The 16448-nt window shown below is 38.8% G+C and overlaps 1 protein-coding gene across 1 annotated transcript in view; it reads left to right on the plus strand.

Annotated features, from left to right (window-relative positions):
* zgc:110410 (uncharacterized protein LOC553618 homolog) overlaps nt 1–16448 on the plus strand; it is a 31291-nt gene that overhangs the window by 10387 nt on the left and 4456 nt on the right. Inside the window, exons 4-11 of the mRNA XM_044116987.1 lie at nt 10707–10734; nt 11010–11042; nt 11953–12103; nt 13833–14001; nt 14244–14322; nt 14719–14772; nt 14957–15047; nt 15151–15188. Coding sequence (XP_043972922.1) covers nt 10707–10734; nt 11010–11042; nt 11953–12103; nt 13833–14001; nt 14244–14322; nt 14719–14772; nt 14957–15047; nt 15151–15188 — 643 coding nt within the window. The remainder of the gene's footprint in view (nt 1–10706; nt 10735–11009; nt 11043–11952; nt 12104–13832; nt 14002–14243; nt 14323–14718; nt 14773–14956; nt 15048–15150; nt 15189–16448) is intronic.

Here is a 16448-nt window from a genome sequence, read left to right on the forward strand (position 1 = left end):
ATTTGAGGGACATGCTGACATTTTTCCACCCTATAGCGGCAACAGCCCTTCTCCCTGTCAGAGTCGTGGGAGTGGAAAAAGGCCGCTGTCAGTTATTGTTCTGTCGTGATTATGACCTATGGGAAATCCATTTTCACAGTTTGAAGACACTCTAGCAGGCAGAGAAAAGAACCAAACCTGAATCTTATCTGCCCATTTATGGACAAAGAGCTCTGGACTGCAAATAGCCATATGGCCTCTTCACAGATGAGATGTCCATCAGTCCTTGGCCTACTGACCACCTCTCACTGAGGCTTCATTTTCTTCACAGTAGTTCTAAATTATCTTGGCTCTTCCACATTTGATCATCTGCCACATTAGTGAAAAACGACTACTACCATCTAATCTCAGTTATTAGGACAGTTAAATAATGCAGGGTTTTTTTTTTTCTGTGGCCATTTTTAATTCCAACACTAGTGTAGGTAGGAATTACCAGAATATTATCAATATTCTGCTAACGTCAAAAAAACCCAAAATGGCGCAAATGCAGTCTTTCCATTAAAATATAAATGCAATTAAAATCAAATGAGCATCTTTGTTCACACAAAATCATCCTCCTACCAGTTTCTGCCATCTGATTTGTCTTTTCTACCTGTAATAAAATCATTACATTGCTGATCCCATGACTTGTGTGATGCAAAAAAAGTGTCTCCATTGCAGTTTTGTGAAAAACAAAAATTTTGATACAGCCTAAAAGCCACCACATACTACCTCAACAAATATTTTTTAATCAAATTTTTTTTTTTTTTAAATTGGCATGCTTCCATTAATCAAATTTATTTACAATTTGTGCATTTATATGGTCAATGGAAACATAGCTTGTGATAGAACATGCTTTTTTATTAACCAAAGGATATAAGTATTGCCTTTTCAGTTCTGTGTTATTAAAAAAAATATATTTGCAGAAATAACTAGAAATCGGAACTCAAACCCAGGAAACAATAATAAATATAAGGCAGTGCAACACAGCTGTGTGGGCTGTGTATCCAGAAAGCCCTTAAGCGTGCCCATGTTGACCCTTTTAGCTTCCTGCTATGCTCATGCAAATGTCAGAACAAGACCATTAGTGCTTCAGCGCGATAATTAATATTCCTTTTTTAATGTCACTCTTTGTTCGCCGAGTACCTGGAGAACTGATGACAGTAGGACGCACCAGTGGAAGAAAGGAACCCGTCACAGGATGTTGTTTTGACGCGCGCTACGTTTACAGTTCCACCCCAGAGGTTATAATCTCTCTCTGCTGGATAATGCACCTTGTCACACAATCTCAAACTATGTGTGTAGGGTGGATCTGAGCTCTTTTGACTTGGTTGCTAAATTCCTTCGACTTCAGCCTGATGGAGTGTGTGGAAAACAAGTCCAGTCCATGGAGATTCCTCTTCGCATCTCTAGTACTTGAAGGAAGTGCTCGGAACGTCACAGTGCCCGACACCATCTGAGGTCTTGGCGCAGTTCAAACCTCGACAGGTCTGTTAAGTTTTGGCAGCGTGAGGGTGGTCTGCGCAGCATCTCTCATGTCCTTTAATGTTACTATTGATTGTTGGATTTAATATCATTAGCTGCCATTAATACAGTAACAAACATCATTCTTTTGTGTGTTTGCTGCATAAAAATGCAGCATAAGTAAGGGGAAGAATTATCCGTGATGACAATCCGGCTCGACCCGCAGGGATTTCACAAAGCTCCAGCCTGTATTTGACTTGGCAGCATGTTCTCGGCTTGTCAGACTCTGCAATGGCTTTGAAGAAACTTTCCCCTCACCCTTTTTGTAGCATGACACTCCATTCCACTCTGAGTCAGAACAAACATCCCTCAGCAGCTCAGCATCCTGACGTGGTTGGAAAAGCAAGCAGCCACAATTGGTTCAGATGGTCAGATTAGGAGTTCATAGACTTTAATTATCAGGCTGATGCTGTGCTGTTGCAAATTACAAACTGTCTCAACAAGGAAGAAAAATCAGAATAATGCCAGTGGAAACGAAGGGAAAAGTTTTTAAATTAAGTTGGTGTTATTCCAGTTTTATTATTATCTTCGATTCTCCACCCAAGCAACAGATAAAGTGGGGACCAGATGTCCATAATGTCCTAAATCCTTGATCAACAGTCTTAGATGTTTCTGTGTGGTGACTCAGAATGACTGAAACACAGGAAGTCATATTTATTTGCATTCTCATTGCTGGAGTTGATGTTATTTTGGTGGAATAAACAAGTAGTTTGAAAGTTCTCAACATCAGTTAGGTTAATTTGATGCAGGTGATTTTCTCCCGGCATCTCAAATAGGGAAAGAAATGGAAGGGTGAAGAAAATGCAGACTGTGAATTTAAAATATTTAATATTTTGCTTGAATGACTTTATTTCATTTGTTTATGTGTTTCCATTTTTGCATTTTAGATTCTTTTTTCATAAATATATTTCATACTTTTCACACTGAGGATGTTCAGACATTGAAGGTATTCAGTTATTGGGAGTTTTTCAGCCCATTCTTCAAACTTGAAACAACTCTCCATGCTCTATTCAAAATAATTGAGAGGGTACTTATGAAACAGCATGTAGTCACAGATGTGTTGGCCATGTTGCCCATATGGTGTAGAAGATTAGCGTAATATATTTGTCTTATTCCTGCATATTCAGATCATCCCTCCCAATCTTTGAAGAAAACGTGATGTAACAGAACATTGTTTTTTGCTGGGTTTTTTTACATTATTTGGTCAGTGAAAGTTATCCAGAGGTTATCATAATCTCAATTGCGATCAGAATAAAAACTCTTACATCGTAGTTACTGGTCCTGAATATAGATGTACTTTTCCTGGAGCAACAGAGGCCACTGTGGATATCCACTCAGCCATTACTGAAAACTGAGCACTGCTTAACATGCTGTCAAAAGCATCCGTGTGGTGGCAAATGTAGTTGTCACAGTCATTACCCAAACTCCTAATACCTTAAGTAACACTCATTACACTTAGTATTAAATACTTAAAACTCGTCAACTGTGAAGTTACGACAACTTTTTTTTTTTTTCCCCCACCAGGGGGTCCTTTTTGTGGGCTCTAGTCTCCCTTTTCTCATAGTAGGCTGACAGGAAAGGGTGAAGGAGAGGGGGGAAGACATGCAGCAAACGTCGTCAGGTCTGGGAATCGAACCCGCGATGGCCACGTCGAGGACTGAAGGCCTCCAAGCGTGGGGCGCGCTAACCTCTACACCACCGGAGCACGCCCCTACAACAACTTTTTTAAGAAGTCCTGAAAATTTTGGACTATGAGTCAATTTGTAACCTTCTTTTCCGGCCTGCTTTTGTATTTTATCCCACACCTGGAACCATGAGTGTGTGTGTATCAAACAAGATATACAAAGACTGACAAAGCTAAAATAGAGAACATATCTCCTTGATACCATTTGGAAGAAAATTGAACTCAAAGTCTATTTACACTTCAGTGCTGCGTACCATCCAAAGTTTTATTTTATTATTCTGCTAGGGGGTTGTGATACTCTGTCAGTCTGGAAGCACAAAGCTGAAAAATCAAGGAAAGGTGATGTGACACTGCTCATTACTCATTTACCAGCTGCCGCTTAACCGAGCTCCATGTAGCCGCTCCGACTCATCCGCATGGGCGAAGCAGCAGTCGGATAACGACTCGTGTCTGAACTTCAGCTGCTGCTTTCCTTTACTCCTCGCTGTTCTAGAGATATCCAGATGTCCGTGTTTAACCGACAGGGCCTCAACGATGTACCTCCTTTTTATTCGATGAGTTCAGGAACAGATCCGACTGCACACACAGTCAGTACAACCTCACACAGCTGCTGCGTGTAGTCGTCGACGCCTATTAAAAAACGAATGTCACAGCCAGAATCATAACAAGCCAAAGCTCTGTCGTTACTATGGTCGTGGTGACAGCTGTGTCACCCCCACAAGCCTGCAGTCATGATCACAGCTACAGCCTGTCCCAGCTGCGGTCAGGGATGGAGCTGCTCTTGTTTCCATCGACCTAAACTACAGACGTCCTCCTGGGACTCTCACTGTAATAACCAGCAAGATTATATATATATATACAAACAAACACAGGTTAAGCTTTAGGCCTAAATGAATAATTATGATATGGCGACGCTACAGAAACATAGATGGTCCATCCTGTTGACCTAACTCCAAAAAACTTAAGTTTCAGTTTCAGACTTTAATTTTTTCCTGCGTTTGTTTTGATGTTTATAAGTATCGACGTTTTGTGTAGCTTTGAGGGATTTTTTTTGCTGCTGTATATATTATCTGGTGCACTAAAGAAGAGGATCGATCATTTTCAGTGTTGCTGTTTCTGACATGTCACGCGTACTCAGATATCCGAAGGCACCAAGTGCCATTTGCTTGATGAATTCAGTGCAATATTTTATTGCAGTGTTTTCAAGGTCAGTATTTTCATTCCTGAGCTTGTTTTGAATGTGATTCACAAGAGAAATGAGAAAAGAGAAGCATCTCGCCCCAGCTCTGTCAGCTCATCTTTGAAAACAAACTCACACCCCCTTTCAAACTTTCTGAAAACTTCTTCCTGCCTTCGCAAAATATTCAAGATCAAACTTTTAACCTTCCAAGAAACGTAACTCCTGGAAATGGCAATTTCTGGAATCCGTAGCAGCCCGAGTCCAAACCCAGAGTCGATTATTAAAGCTGACAGCATCAACTAGAACATAAAGGCCCATCCGTGCCTTCCAACACTCTGGCGGCAACGAAACATATTAATGTGATGTTTAAATGAGCGTCATGATGCTTTTTCTGCTACAGCTTGTGACAGCAGTCTTAATATGTCAGACAGAGCCTTGGTTTCATCGCGACACAAGTCAGCACTGAATCCTGTCACTTTAATGGATGGGCATAGTCTGTGAGTGGGAGTTAAATTTTCAAGGACCAGCTGTTTGGAAGGATTGAACAGATATGAAGCAAATAACAGGTGAACTCAAATGTTCTCGCTTTCTTTTTGCAGCACCAGTGTTTCTGTGTGGCTGTTGTGTATTTGCTTTAACATTTTGGTTTACCTGGACAGCATCAGCTTTTCTACTCATCTTTTTTTATAGTCCCACTGTAATTCACGTACCAACAACTCTATGTTAATAACAGTATGTGTTTATATTTGTAACTTGCAGACAGCCCCTCTGTTTGTATAAACTCTGAGCTTTTGACTCGCGCACAAATGTTCTCGTACAATCCTCTTTATTTAAGGTTTTTTCCACAATTTTCTACCTTCTGGCATTTTTTGATTACATAGTGCATGAGTCCCCTTGAGCAAATGTAAACCAGCCCTAATTTTTCTCTGTTTAAATACTGAAGGGTTGTGCCAAAAATGTATTGGACCAGTATTTCCTTTTGTGTACTAAAGTTGAAGGTCAGCCAAGTTGCTGTGATTCAGAAAAGTTTGTTGTCAGAAGCGCTCTCAGTTTGAATCTATCTACATTTACATTGTTAGGGGAGACGCTGTAATGGGATTCCTTAAAAGTGTTTTGTGTGACTTTATCAGTTTCGAACTGATCAAATGTCACTGTTGACAAAATGCGTGCAAAAGTATGAACTTTTTCATATTTTGCCACATTACACCACCAATCCTAAGTACATTTGATCAAGTTTTTAGGTAAAAGACTAACACAAAGTAGAGCATAACAATGATACGACATGAGGCTGCGCTCAGCCTCCTTTACTCTGACAATCACGAATACAGTACAGAAACAGGTGCTGACAGAAGTCCTCTAATAAGTAATGATTTACTTATTTACTAATTTGTGTTATGCAAATAAACTGCACTTGACTTAATTAGAAAACCACTTCTGTGTAAATTACAGTTGTTCTCTGACGACTTTGGAGGTTTGTTAGACAACATTACAGAACAAACAGCATCAAGGGCAGAAAGAAAGGCCACGTTGAAAGAAAGACATAAGTTCTTGTAATGTTGAAGGATATGTCAAAGAAACTGCTCTGACCAGATGACAGGAATGTAGCTTTTTGGATTTATGCATGCAGAAACGTAGTAGAAAATAACTAACACTGCAAATCACCCCAACTCAGTTGTGAATTTTGCTATGGGCATATATGGGCAGTTGCCCAGGGAGGCCTCAAAAAGGAGTATGGGAGAGCACTTAAGAACCAGGAAGTAAATAAACACATCTTATCTGTTAGTTGTGCCCTGAACAATTTTGCTGCTACTTGCATGCATGCACATTTCCCTTGCTTGCTGCTGAGTGCTGGGAGAATAGGTTGTCTGGTTTCTGTTGGAAAAAAGAAAATAATTGCTTACCTTTTAGTTATTTTGGGGATAGCAGAAAGAGGGGCTTTCCACATTTCTTTTTAACAGGGTGGTTTATTGGGGTTGTTTGGGGTACTGTGTAAAATTTGACTTTTTTTGAGTTTTATATAGTATTATGATGTTAGTCCCTTATCAAAAAGAAAAAAAAAAAAAAACTGATGTGTTGCTTTGATGCCTTTGTGCATATTTGAAAAATCCTTGATTCTCCCATGGCAACCATTCGGGGTGCCTGGCTAAACATGGAAAAACAGCATTCAGCTTCTGTGCAACACAAATCTGGAACAAACATGCAGAAAATTGCAAAACATTAAAAAAATTCTTTTAAATCTGGGCTTTTAAAATCCACATGGTTGGAGTTGCCTCTGATTAGTAGTAATAATTGTGTATTTGCTTGATGCTTTTTACAATGGCATTTGACAAAAGCTATTGAGCTCCCCTGTGGCTGGAATGAGTGCTTGTACAAAGCTCTGCCTATTTTCATGCCGTTCCTTAATGTGGTTGGAATATTTTTGTAAAAACACAGCGATCCTAACATTCTGTTTACTCCCCTCATCCTACGGGTCAAAAATGACCCGCCCAAACAAAAGTCCCAAAATGAAGCAAATTAATTGAATTCTAAATCCAAAATCTATTTTGCATGATCAAGCAATCTGACATGTATCAATTCAACTCAGTTTAATGCATTTTTTATGATGTATTTTTTTACACAATACGAAGAGTGACAAAAATATGACGTATTTTTGTCACTCTTTTTTCTTTTTACCACAAACCAAGTGTTGTAGCAGTTTTCTTTTACACAGTAAAGGTTTTTTATTGTAATTATATAAATATGAAATTATTACTTCTGAATTAATTATACTGAAAGGGGAAAAAAGTAAACAATTTGGAACTTTTTTGTCAACAGTTAATTGCTTTAGATTTTTCTTAGGAAGTGAAATATAAAAGCACCTCTCATAACACAACAAAGCAAAATGTGAACAATTTGACATCGGCTCTTCTCTCATAATTAAATGAGATCTTCAACCCAAGAACATCTTCTTGTTCTTATGTGTTGAACATGAGATGAAGAACGTCTTCACGAGATGAAGATTTTCTTATGCTGAACATCATCAACACAAGATGAAGAACATCTTCTGTTCAACAGGTATTGAACCTGCAAGACATTATTATGTTGAATATCTTCAACATAAGACGTAAACAACATTCTATCCTTCCCACCCCACATTGAACATAAAATGAAGAACATCCCCATAAGATGGAGATGTTCTTCATCTTATAAAGATGCTCTTTTGTTGAACATCTTCAACATCAGATGAAGAACATCCTATGCTCAACTCCCCACGTTGAACATAGGATGATGAAAATCCCACGTTGAACACAAAATGTTCAACACAAGTTGTTCAAGAAAATCTTGAACTTCTTGAAGATCTTCTTCACCATATGAAGACTCTCCTATGACGAACATCTTCAGCACAAGAATTTGTTCAATATAAGATGTTCAACTTCTTATGCCGTAGGACAGAATGTGCAAACATACAATGTAGCACCTGTTAAGTGAAACTCATTGCGTCAGCAAAAAACCAACTAGGGGCACTTAAATTCAGCATACCTTCATATCCACAATACATTAAAGATCTGCTGCTGTTGTATCAACCTTCCAGATTTCTCAGGTCTTCTGGTTCTGGTTCTGCTCTGCATCCCTAGAACCAGAACCAAACGAGGAGAAGCGGCATTTAGCATCTATGCACCAAAAATCTGGAACAAACTTCCAGAAAACTGTAAAACAGCTGAAACACTGACTTCCTTTAAATCTCAAATAAAAACCCACTTGTTTAGAGTTGTATTTGAAACGTAATCAATTACAAATTTATTGACGGAATCTGACTTGATGTTGTGTTTTGATTGTTGATTCTATGTTGCATTGTGTTTTTGTGTTTGATTTGATGTAAAGCACTTTGAAGTGCCTTGCTGCTGAAATGTGCTATACAAATAAAGTTTTATTGATTGATTGATTGATTGATCCTCTATACCTAAATTGTTTTTATTATTATTATTACTATCTGAGATTGTTTTCTGTTGTGTCTAGGAGCTTGATGTGACGGGTTAGCTGCAGATTGAGAGGGCAGGTGCAGGTCAAATGCAAGTTCAGTTCGTACATCAATCCAGTTTATCCAGTTAATCCATATATTCAATAGAGTTCTCTATAGACCAAGCTAATGTCAACGATGTATCCACTGAGGATAAATTCTTGTTAAGTTCAGTGTTCATTGCCACAATGTAATATATTCAGTTTAAATTAATTGGTAACAAGCATTTATTCACTTAATCATGCCCATTTGTTAAACTACAGCTGTGTCTTTTGTGTTATACTCATTTGCTTAACAAGATAATGTAACTTCTCTGTTTCTAAAAACCAGTGCTGTGCTGATTTGGCTTCCATTGAGTGTTATTTAAATTTTTGCTTGAACTCAAAAACTCCAAAAAAAACAACCTTTCTCATGCTAGAGCTGAGGATGTAAGGCGTAAATTAGCGCAGAATGCCAAGTAATTTACAGTAACACACTGTATAGCATGAGCCTTTGCTGAACTTTCTCATCAGCAATACATCCTAGAGAAATTCTACATTAGCAGCTCCAGAAGGGTTGTAAATTAGAAATGAAGGGGCGTCTTGTAGCACGGATCCGTGGACCGGCGCTAGGGCTCTCTGAGGCCACACAAACCACACTTTCAATTCTTCAAATAAATCCTTCTGTGGGCAGGCCGGCCAGGAAGCAGTTATTCACAGCAGCATACGAAAGTAGAAAGAGAGACTCTCATGATGGCTGCATCTCTTCTTCTCCGCTGACACTGTAACACTCCCCTCTGCCAGTCCCAGAAGCCCCAGAGAGCATCACAGCAGACAAAACAGCAGTGTCACCACACATTAGAGAAACACCTTAGTATTTCTATCACCCTTTCTCCATCTTTTTTTTTTTTTTGCTTCCTTCCAGTTCTTTACATGTAGACATGTAGACAGGTAGTCTGATGTATGGATGGCTGGAAAGACCCAATCTCTCTGTTCATCACACATTATGCTTCATGAGCCCCGCATTTCTCTGGTTTGGACAGCTTCGAGGCAATCTGATCCATTTCAAATTTGGCCCCCCACTGATTGGTATGTCAACACAGGCTGGATTTCAACTGCCTGCTCAAATGTGACTGTGTTTGTTGTGCCGCCCATTCAAATCCAGCCGAGATCTGATGCAGAGGTGGGAACGAGGCTCATCAGATTTGAGCAGGCATTGTAAATCCAGCCTGTGTTGACTGACACACCAATCAGCCGCGAACAGAGCCGAGAGCCTGTGTTTGTGGCGCAAAACGCTGTCTGCCTTCAAATATGACGTCTTCATTTTGTTCTCGATTTATCTTATTTATTTATTTAAAGCTTTGTGAACACAGGAAACGATGTGATTTGTTCTTGTATTCCTTTTTTTTTTTTTTTTACTATGGTAACGCTTTGAAAAGAGCACAAATATCACAGGTTGGCGACTGAAATGAAGGATTTGATCCGGCAGATAAGATGAAGAGGCATCCGGGTTTTAAGAGAGCTCTCTGGAGGATTTGGAGTTGTTGGGTGGGTGGGGAGGTGACAGTATGTGAGGGGCCAGAGCCACAATCAAAAGACTGCAATTAGCAGCGGAAGCACAGGAGACTAGTGCCCCCAAGTGTTCACTTGACGTATAAATGCATAAACATGGCAGTCTGGGTGAAATTACCTGGAAGGAGTCGTCTTGTTTTTGCTCCGTACACCGACTCTGTGTGTTAGCACCTGGATGCTCTGAAATCGTCAGTTTAATTGTTGAGAGGTTTCTGTGTGATCACCACGTGACTGTCACACTTCTTAATGTGAAATCAAAGCCTGAGCTGCTCAGGCTGCAGATTTGCTGGAATGGGATTTGATGAAATTTCCTTGAACATTTGCTTCTATGTATCTTTTAAACTGTGTGTAATCAACTGTAATAGGCAGTTTTATAGAAAGTAGGTTCGCGCTTGGCTGCTCTCTGATTCATGGACGGATTCCTCTGCATAACCCTTTTAGTGGCTGTTCTCTGTGAAGAAGCACTAAGACTGTATTGACCTATATTATTTCATATATTTTGGCTTCAAGTCGTTCTTTTAGCTATTCTCCTCTCCTAGTGTGACCCGACAGCTGTAATCTTTTAAAACAGGACGGCCTGACGGCATGCATCACTCATCCATTTCTTTGTTGGTAGATGACTTCCACAGGCAGAGTGCTATCAATAGGTAACCAAGGTGAACCATGAAGGCCAGATGACTCAAACGATTTCAAAGATGGCCATTGTTATTTTCTCTCTCTCTTTTTCTCTCTCTCTCTGTTTGTTCTGCAAAGCGGGGAAGCCACAGACTTATCTCGAACAGTAAGCAGTGTCTCATGAAAGGATATTGACTCCAAAAACATACCTTTATTAAAGCAAGCATAAGCGATGTATATGAAATTATTCTAAAGGTCATTGTAAATCAATGCTGGTGAGAGAGAGACAAAAAAGAAAAGCTTAATTTATTCTGGCTCAGTGTCATCTTTCTTCATCTGAATATCCCATTAAGCCTAATGTCGCACCCCATCCTCTCCCTCAGGAGCTAAAGTCCTGTCTCTGTGGGAACCAGCTGATAGCAGGTAGACTTTGCCCTAAAGAGGAACAACTGCTTCCTGGTTGTCACAGCAGAGGTAAGGCAATACGGTTGTAATCAGCTTCTTTCAACAAATAACCTTAATTAAATTCCTCTTAGAAGATTTTAAATACACAAAGGGTTCTTTAAATAAATTTAAAAACAGCTTCTTTTTTTTTTTTTTTTTTCTCATGCTGGAAATGATGACGGTTTTGAGTATGAACAGAAACCGAGTCCACTTCATGTCTTATCATTTAGTTTCTCTTCATTGTGTTGGCTGCCCGGCGAAGCTTGAGTAGAGAACAGAAGAGGGTTTTTATCTCTTAGATGATTCCTTATAAGAGCAAAAGACGAATTAATTTACAAAAAAAATCCCAGAGAATTAATGTTATTGTATCACTGGTGGGTTTATTTTAAAGTGCTAATGTTTGAAGCTATTCAGTGTGCTCTCTTACTGCTCTTCATCATTGCTTTACCACCACTTTATATTGCAAAGCACTGATCATTGATGCACTAATTAAGACTTGCTCAGAAATACCAACTTAAAGGGAAAAATGTCTTTTATTTCCTTGCTACTTATACAACCGAATTCTCAATATTTTTAATTATTATTATTATTATTATTATTATTATTATTTTATCTGTTCTGTGTGCCTTGTTTTTCATGACGATAGCTGGATTTCCTCTGAGATCAATTAACCACATTCTCTCTGACCATTAAAAATACATACAGCTCTATTAAGTTGGGGGGGTTAAGGCCGTAATTATGGATGTTAGTCATGGCTCACTGTGTGTTTGTGCAATGCATCATTTTGTAATTACCCATTTATTTGTTCCATGCTGACAGCGCCCCATTTGCCAGTTTAGCATCACTGATGAAACCCCAGATACTGTCTAAAAGGATGCCTCTGGGCCTGAGCCATCACCCTAACTTACCTTCATGTGTGTTGTGTCTTCTCGCTTGTCAGTTTTGTTGATGAAGAAAAAAAAAATCGGGTTATTGAAATTAGTAAAATGGAGCAAACAAACAGCAGCGCCGATGAAGGACATGAACTACGCCCTCCTCCCTACAGCCCTTCGAACTATGAACAAAACTCCTACACAGGAATGGCATACCAGGTTAGTGACATCTGAATACCGGAGGTAGACTTGTAATGTAAACTGTAAACTGTATTCTAATTAAAGGTTAATGACATAAATAATCTCAGTGCAAACACATCATCATCGTGATATCATAAAACATTTATTTAATCCAAGTAAACACTCATTGTAAATACAAACAAATAGCTTGAAAATGAATGTCAAGCTTTCATTTTAACCATGGCTTTTAAATGAAAGCTGCTTCCTTCATTTTATACCTTTTCGGGTGTGAAGTGATGGAACTGCGTTTTGAAAACAACAACTGTGTGCCCAGATCTAAGTTTGTTCATTTACCACACAGGGAAATATTTTGTTAGAAAGAAATGTGACACTTTTTGTGTACATTAACATCATTTTGGCTCAGTAGTTGATCTCTCTTTTAGAGGGAACATTATTTTGAACTGGTTGTTTACTGTCAAGCACTCAACTTTGAAGCACAAACAATAAATTGTCAACTAGTGTGATGCTTGAATGACACTGAAAAATTAAATGACTTCAAATTTCTAGAAGAAAATTGACCTTTTAGGATAAAACTCACTTCCACCCTCCGAAACATAACCCCAGAGCATAATGCTACCATTAACATTTTTTCTTTGGGTACGTACAGTTTAGTACAGCTTTTAGTCATGCACAGTTTTGTTTTGGTTTCGTCAGACTATTCCACATTCGATTGCAAGATTTTGGGAGATTTTTGCCAAAGTCAGTTGTTTTCATTTAAAGAAAAGGCTTCTGTTGTAAAATCTAGACATTCATGCAGCTGTTCCCGTATTGCTTTAGCCCCTTCAGAGACACATAAAAACAATAACAAAGTTGGTCTTCTATCACCTGTAGAACATTTCCAAGATTAAAGGACTGATGTTGTAGCAATATCTTGAGAAACTCATCCGTTTGTTTATCTTTAGTTGAATTGATCACCTCAACAGGTGCAGCTGATCCAGAATGCTGCTGCTCGCATCCTCATTAAAACTAGGAAAAAAGGACATGTCATCCCAGTTGTACAGTTTTTATACTGACCCCTGCAGCTCAGGGGCTGCAGGGGTCTGAAATGTCCTGTAGAATTAAATTAGGTATGAAAGCCTCCCTGTCCAGTTGCAGTCTTATTTTGCTTCAGTTTTGAATAGATTAGGTCTTTTGGAAGCTTTTTGCTAATTTTGGCTTTAGCGTATGGATTTAGCTGAAGGATTCTAATTTTATGTTAGATAGCTGAACTTTATTTACTGATAATCAGGTTCCCTCTAGTTGATTATACAGGCCCGTTCAATAAATAAGAATAATTTTGAAGAGTTATGGAGATTGATTAAACAAAGACTGATGCTTTAACTTATAATTTTCTTAATCAAGATGGCTTTCTGTTAACAGCTAATGAAAACATGACATTTAAAATCAAGACATGACATTAGACCAATAAAAAAATAAAAACAGAACTTTGGGCTTATTAAAAAGAATGTTTAATATCTGCTTAAGAATTGGTGTTTTCAAAAAGTACTGAGAACCAAGACTCATCAGGTTGTTAAGGTTGATATCAAGTATCACATCAACTACACTGAATGCAGAAACCAAATCAAAGGATTCTTCAACAAGGCATTAGTGTAAGGATTTAAAAATTATTTACTAATCTCATATTTCTGCAATATAACATGAGTGCATAAACTTTGGACCTACTATATGCTGATGATGAATTTCTGTGAACTTCTGACCGACGTTGTAGGTTGGCAACGGGAACATTGCAGTCATCTCTCCTCCTGCGTCCTACAACGACATGACCCATCCGGAGGACCCACCTGCATTTGGAGGTGACCAGTATAGTGGTCAGCCTCCGCCTCTATACGCCAGCGAATCAGAGGAGATTGGTTTCAGTGTCGCTGCGATACGGCGAGGTGAGAGCTAAAGAAAGAGAAGGTCAGAGGGATTAATGTTTTTGTCGTGACCAAGGGTTTTGTTCTTCTTTAGGATTCGATGCAGAGTCGCTGAAAACAATTAAAATTTTTAATAGTGCACAGCATAAACAACATCATCCTCCAGCCTGCATTCCTTTGACAAACTCTCCGTGTTGTTGTGTCTTTTTTTCATTTCTCTCTGCTTCGCTTTGCTTTCCGTTTTCTCTTCTTCTGTTTAACAGGTTTTGTACGGAAAGTCTACCTGACCTTGATGATTCAGCTGCTGCTTACTGTTGGGATCATCTGCGCCTTTCTTTACTGGTGAGACACAGACTCTCTCAGGAGTTCTTTGAATCCGTGTCAGAAGTGCCTCCATAAAAATAGCTGCCGCGTGGCCTGCCTTCATGTGAAAGCACGTCTCATGCAAAAGTAACAAAAGCGGAGTTGCCACCATGGATATATGAGCAACATCATGGCTTATATCCTACAGTATCACCTAATGGTACAGTAGAGATTATGTTTTAGTTTGCAATAGATTGAAGCATTTGTATTTCACAGCCAAAGGCTGCAACAGCTTTTTCTGACATGATGTTCATACCCTGCATGTGAAATGCTCTGTCCTGTGTTATACTTGCAGCAGGCATTCCTTCCTCTGCTTCTATTAAATAAATTATGCCTCTATTAAATTATGCTCTGTTTTTGCTTATCAAATAACAGGAACACACTGAAGACTTGGGTTCATGAGAACTACTGGTTCTCCTACACCATGATGTAAGTCAAAACTCTCTGATTTAACCATTTTGATCCTTGATCCATGCCATTCTTAGTTCAATAAAACCTACCATGTAGCAACCCAAAGAACTACCAGCTATGCAGCAGTAGTTTCACTGTACTCGTCTTTTTATAGGCTGCTTATTTGATATTTATGATGTACGCTATTTTAACCGTTTAACAGGTCAGTGGTGTTGGTCCTTATTCTGGTTTTGTCCTGCTGCGATAACATCCGTCGCCAAGTGCCCCTCAATTTTATAGCTCTGGGTTTGTTTGTGAGTAGACGCAGCACCATCCAGGCAGCAAATTAAAACACCACCATCCTTGCTCTGTTTAATGGTTTTTTTTTCCTGTTTGTCTCTTCTTTTTCTCTCTCAGACTGTCGCAGAGGGCCTGATGCTTGGATCTGTGGCAGCGTGAGTGTTTGTTTCAGAGGATAACCTCCACCTGGTAGCAACTCATTTGCACAAAAATAATCCGATTTGATCCAAATCTGATAACGTGCTCAACGCCAAGCTTGAAGGCATCAAACTAGATATCATTTTTGGTGGCCATCCAAAAACGAAGGCTACGGTGTCACATTTTCCGAGCTTTTGGCTGGGGATAAAGCAGAGGCATGACGGACTCAAACCAATTTCTCTGCACCAGAAGAATTTGTGTAGTTATGTTATTTATTTATTACATCCTGTCAGTCTGGTATCTCTTTTTTACCTACAAGTTGATCTGTCAGAATTATCAGCCCAGGAGTGACTATCTCTAACCCTGGGAAATTATCATATTTATAGAATTTTGCTCAAATTTTAGATATAGTGCCTTGCAAAAAAGAAAAAATATATATAGCTCTAAACTTTTACAAATTTTGTCACATTGTAAACAAAAACTTTAATGTGTTTTATTGGCACTTTAAGTTGTAGACCAGCACAAAGCACCTCATAACAGTGGAGTGAAAATAATGCATGGTTTAAACTTTCTGAAAAGTGCGGCCTACATTTAAATTCAGACGCCATTAGTTTGATATCTTCAATTTGAAAAAAGGTCACATCCTGAAATATTGTGAGTAATTGAATCTTAGTGTAAATACAGGCGTTGTTTAAAAGCAGTACAGGTTTGCATTAAAAAAACAACAACAACAGATCCAGGAACACAGCAGACAGGTCAGGGAGAAAAGAGGTGGAGTTTAAATTCAGGCTAGGTTGTAAAACAACAACCTTGAGATCACTCTTCAATCTACCATTCCACAAAGGAAATCGAACTGCAAATCTATCAAAGCTATTTCCAGGATCCTCTTAACTAAGAAAGAGCTCATTAAACTTTTTAGTTTAATGCAAACACTGGTTGTGGCAAAAAAAAATAGTACTGTAGATCTCCTTTTATTGCATAACTTGCTGTTGACAAACCATCTCCATCCTCTTGAGCTTTTTTTGCCAAGAGCAATGGCCAAAAAAAAAAGAAAAGGAGTTGTTAAAACCAGGAGAGACGTAACGTAACAGATGTTCAGCTGTAATTGCTGTGATAAGAGGCTCTACAAAGCATCGAGTCCAGAGGCCAGATCCAAATTTCTGACTCAATTTCCAAATCTGGTTTAGTAACAAAAAAGAATCAATGAATCATTTTAATACCTCTTCACAATTATATACTAGTCTTAGTCAATCTTGTACATAAATCCCAGGTAAAAA

Source organism: Gambusia affinis, linkage group LG05 (assembly GCF_019740435.1).
Source record: "Gambusia affinis linkage group LG05, SWU_Gaff_1.0, whole genome shotgun sequence".
Taxonomy (NCBI): Eukaryota; Metazoa; Chordata; class Actinopteri; order Cyprinodontiformes; family Poeciliidae; genus Gambusia; species Gambusia affinis.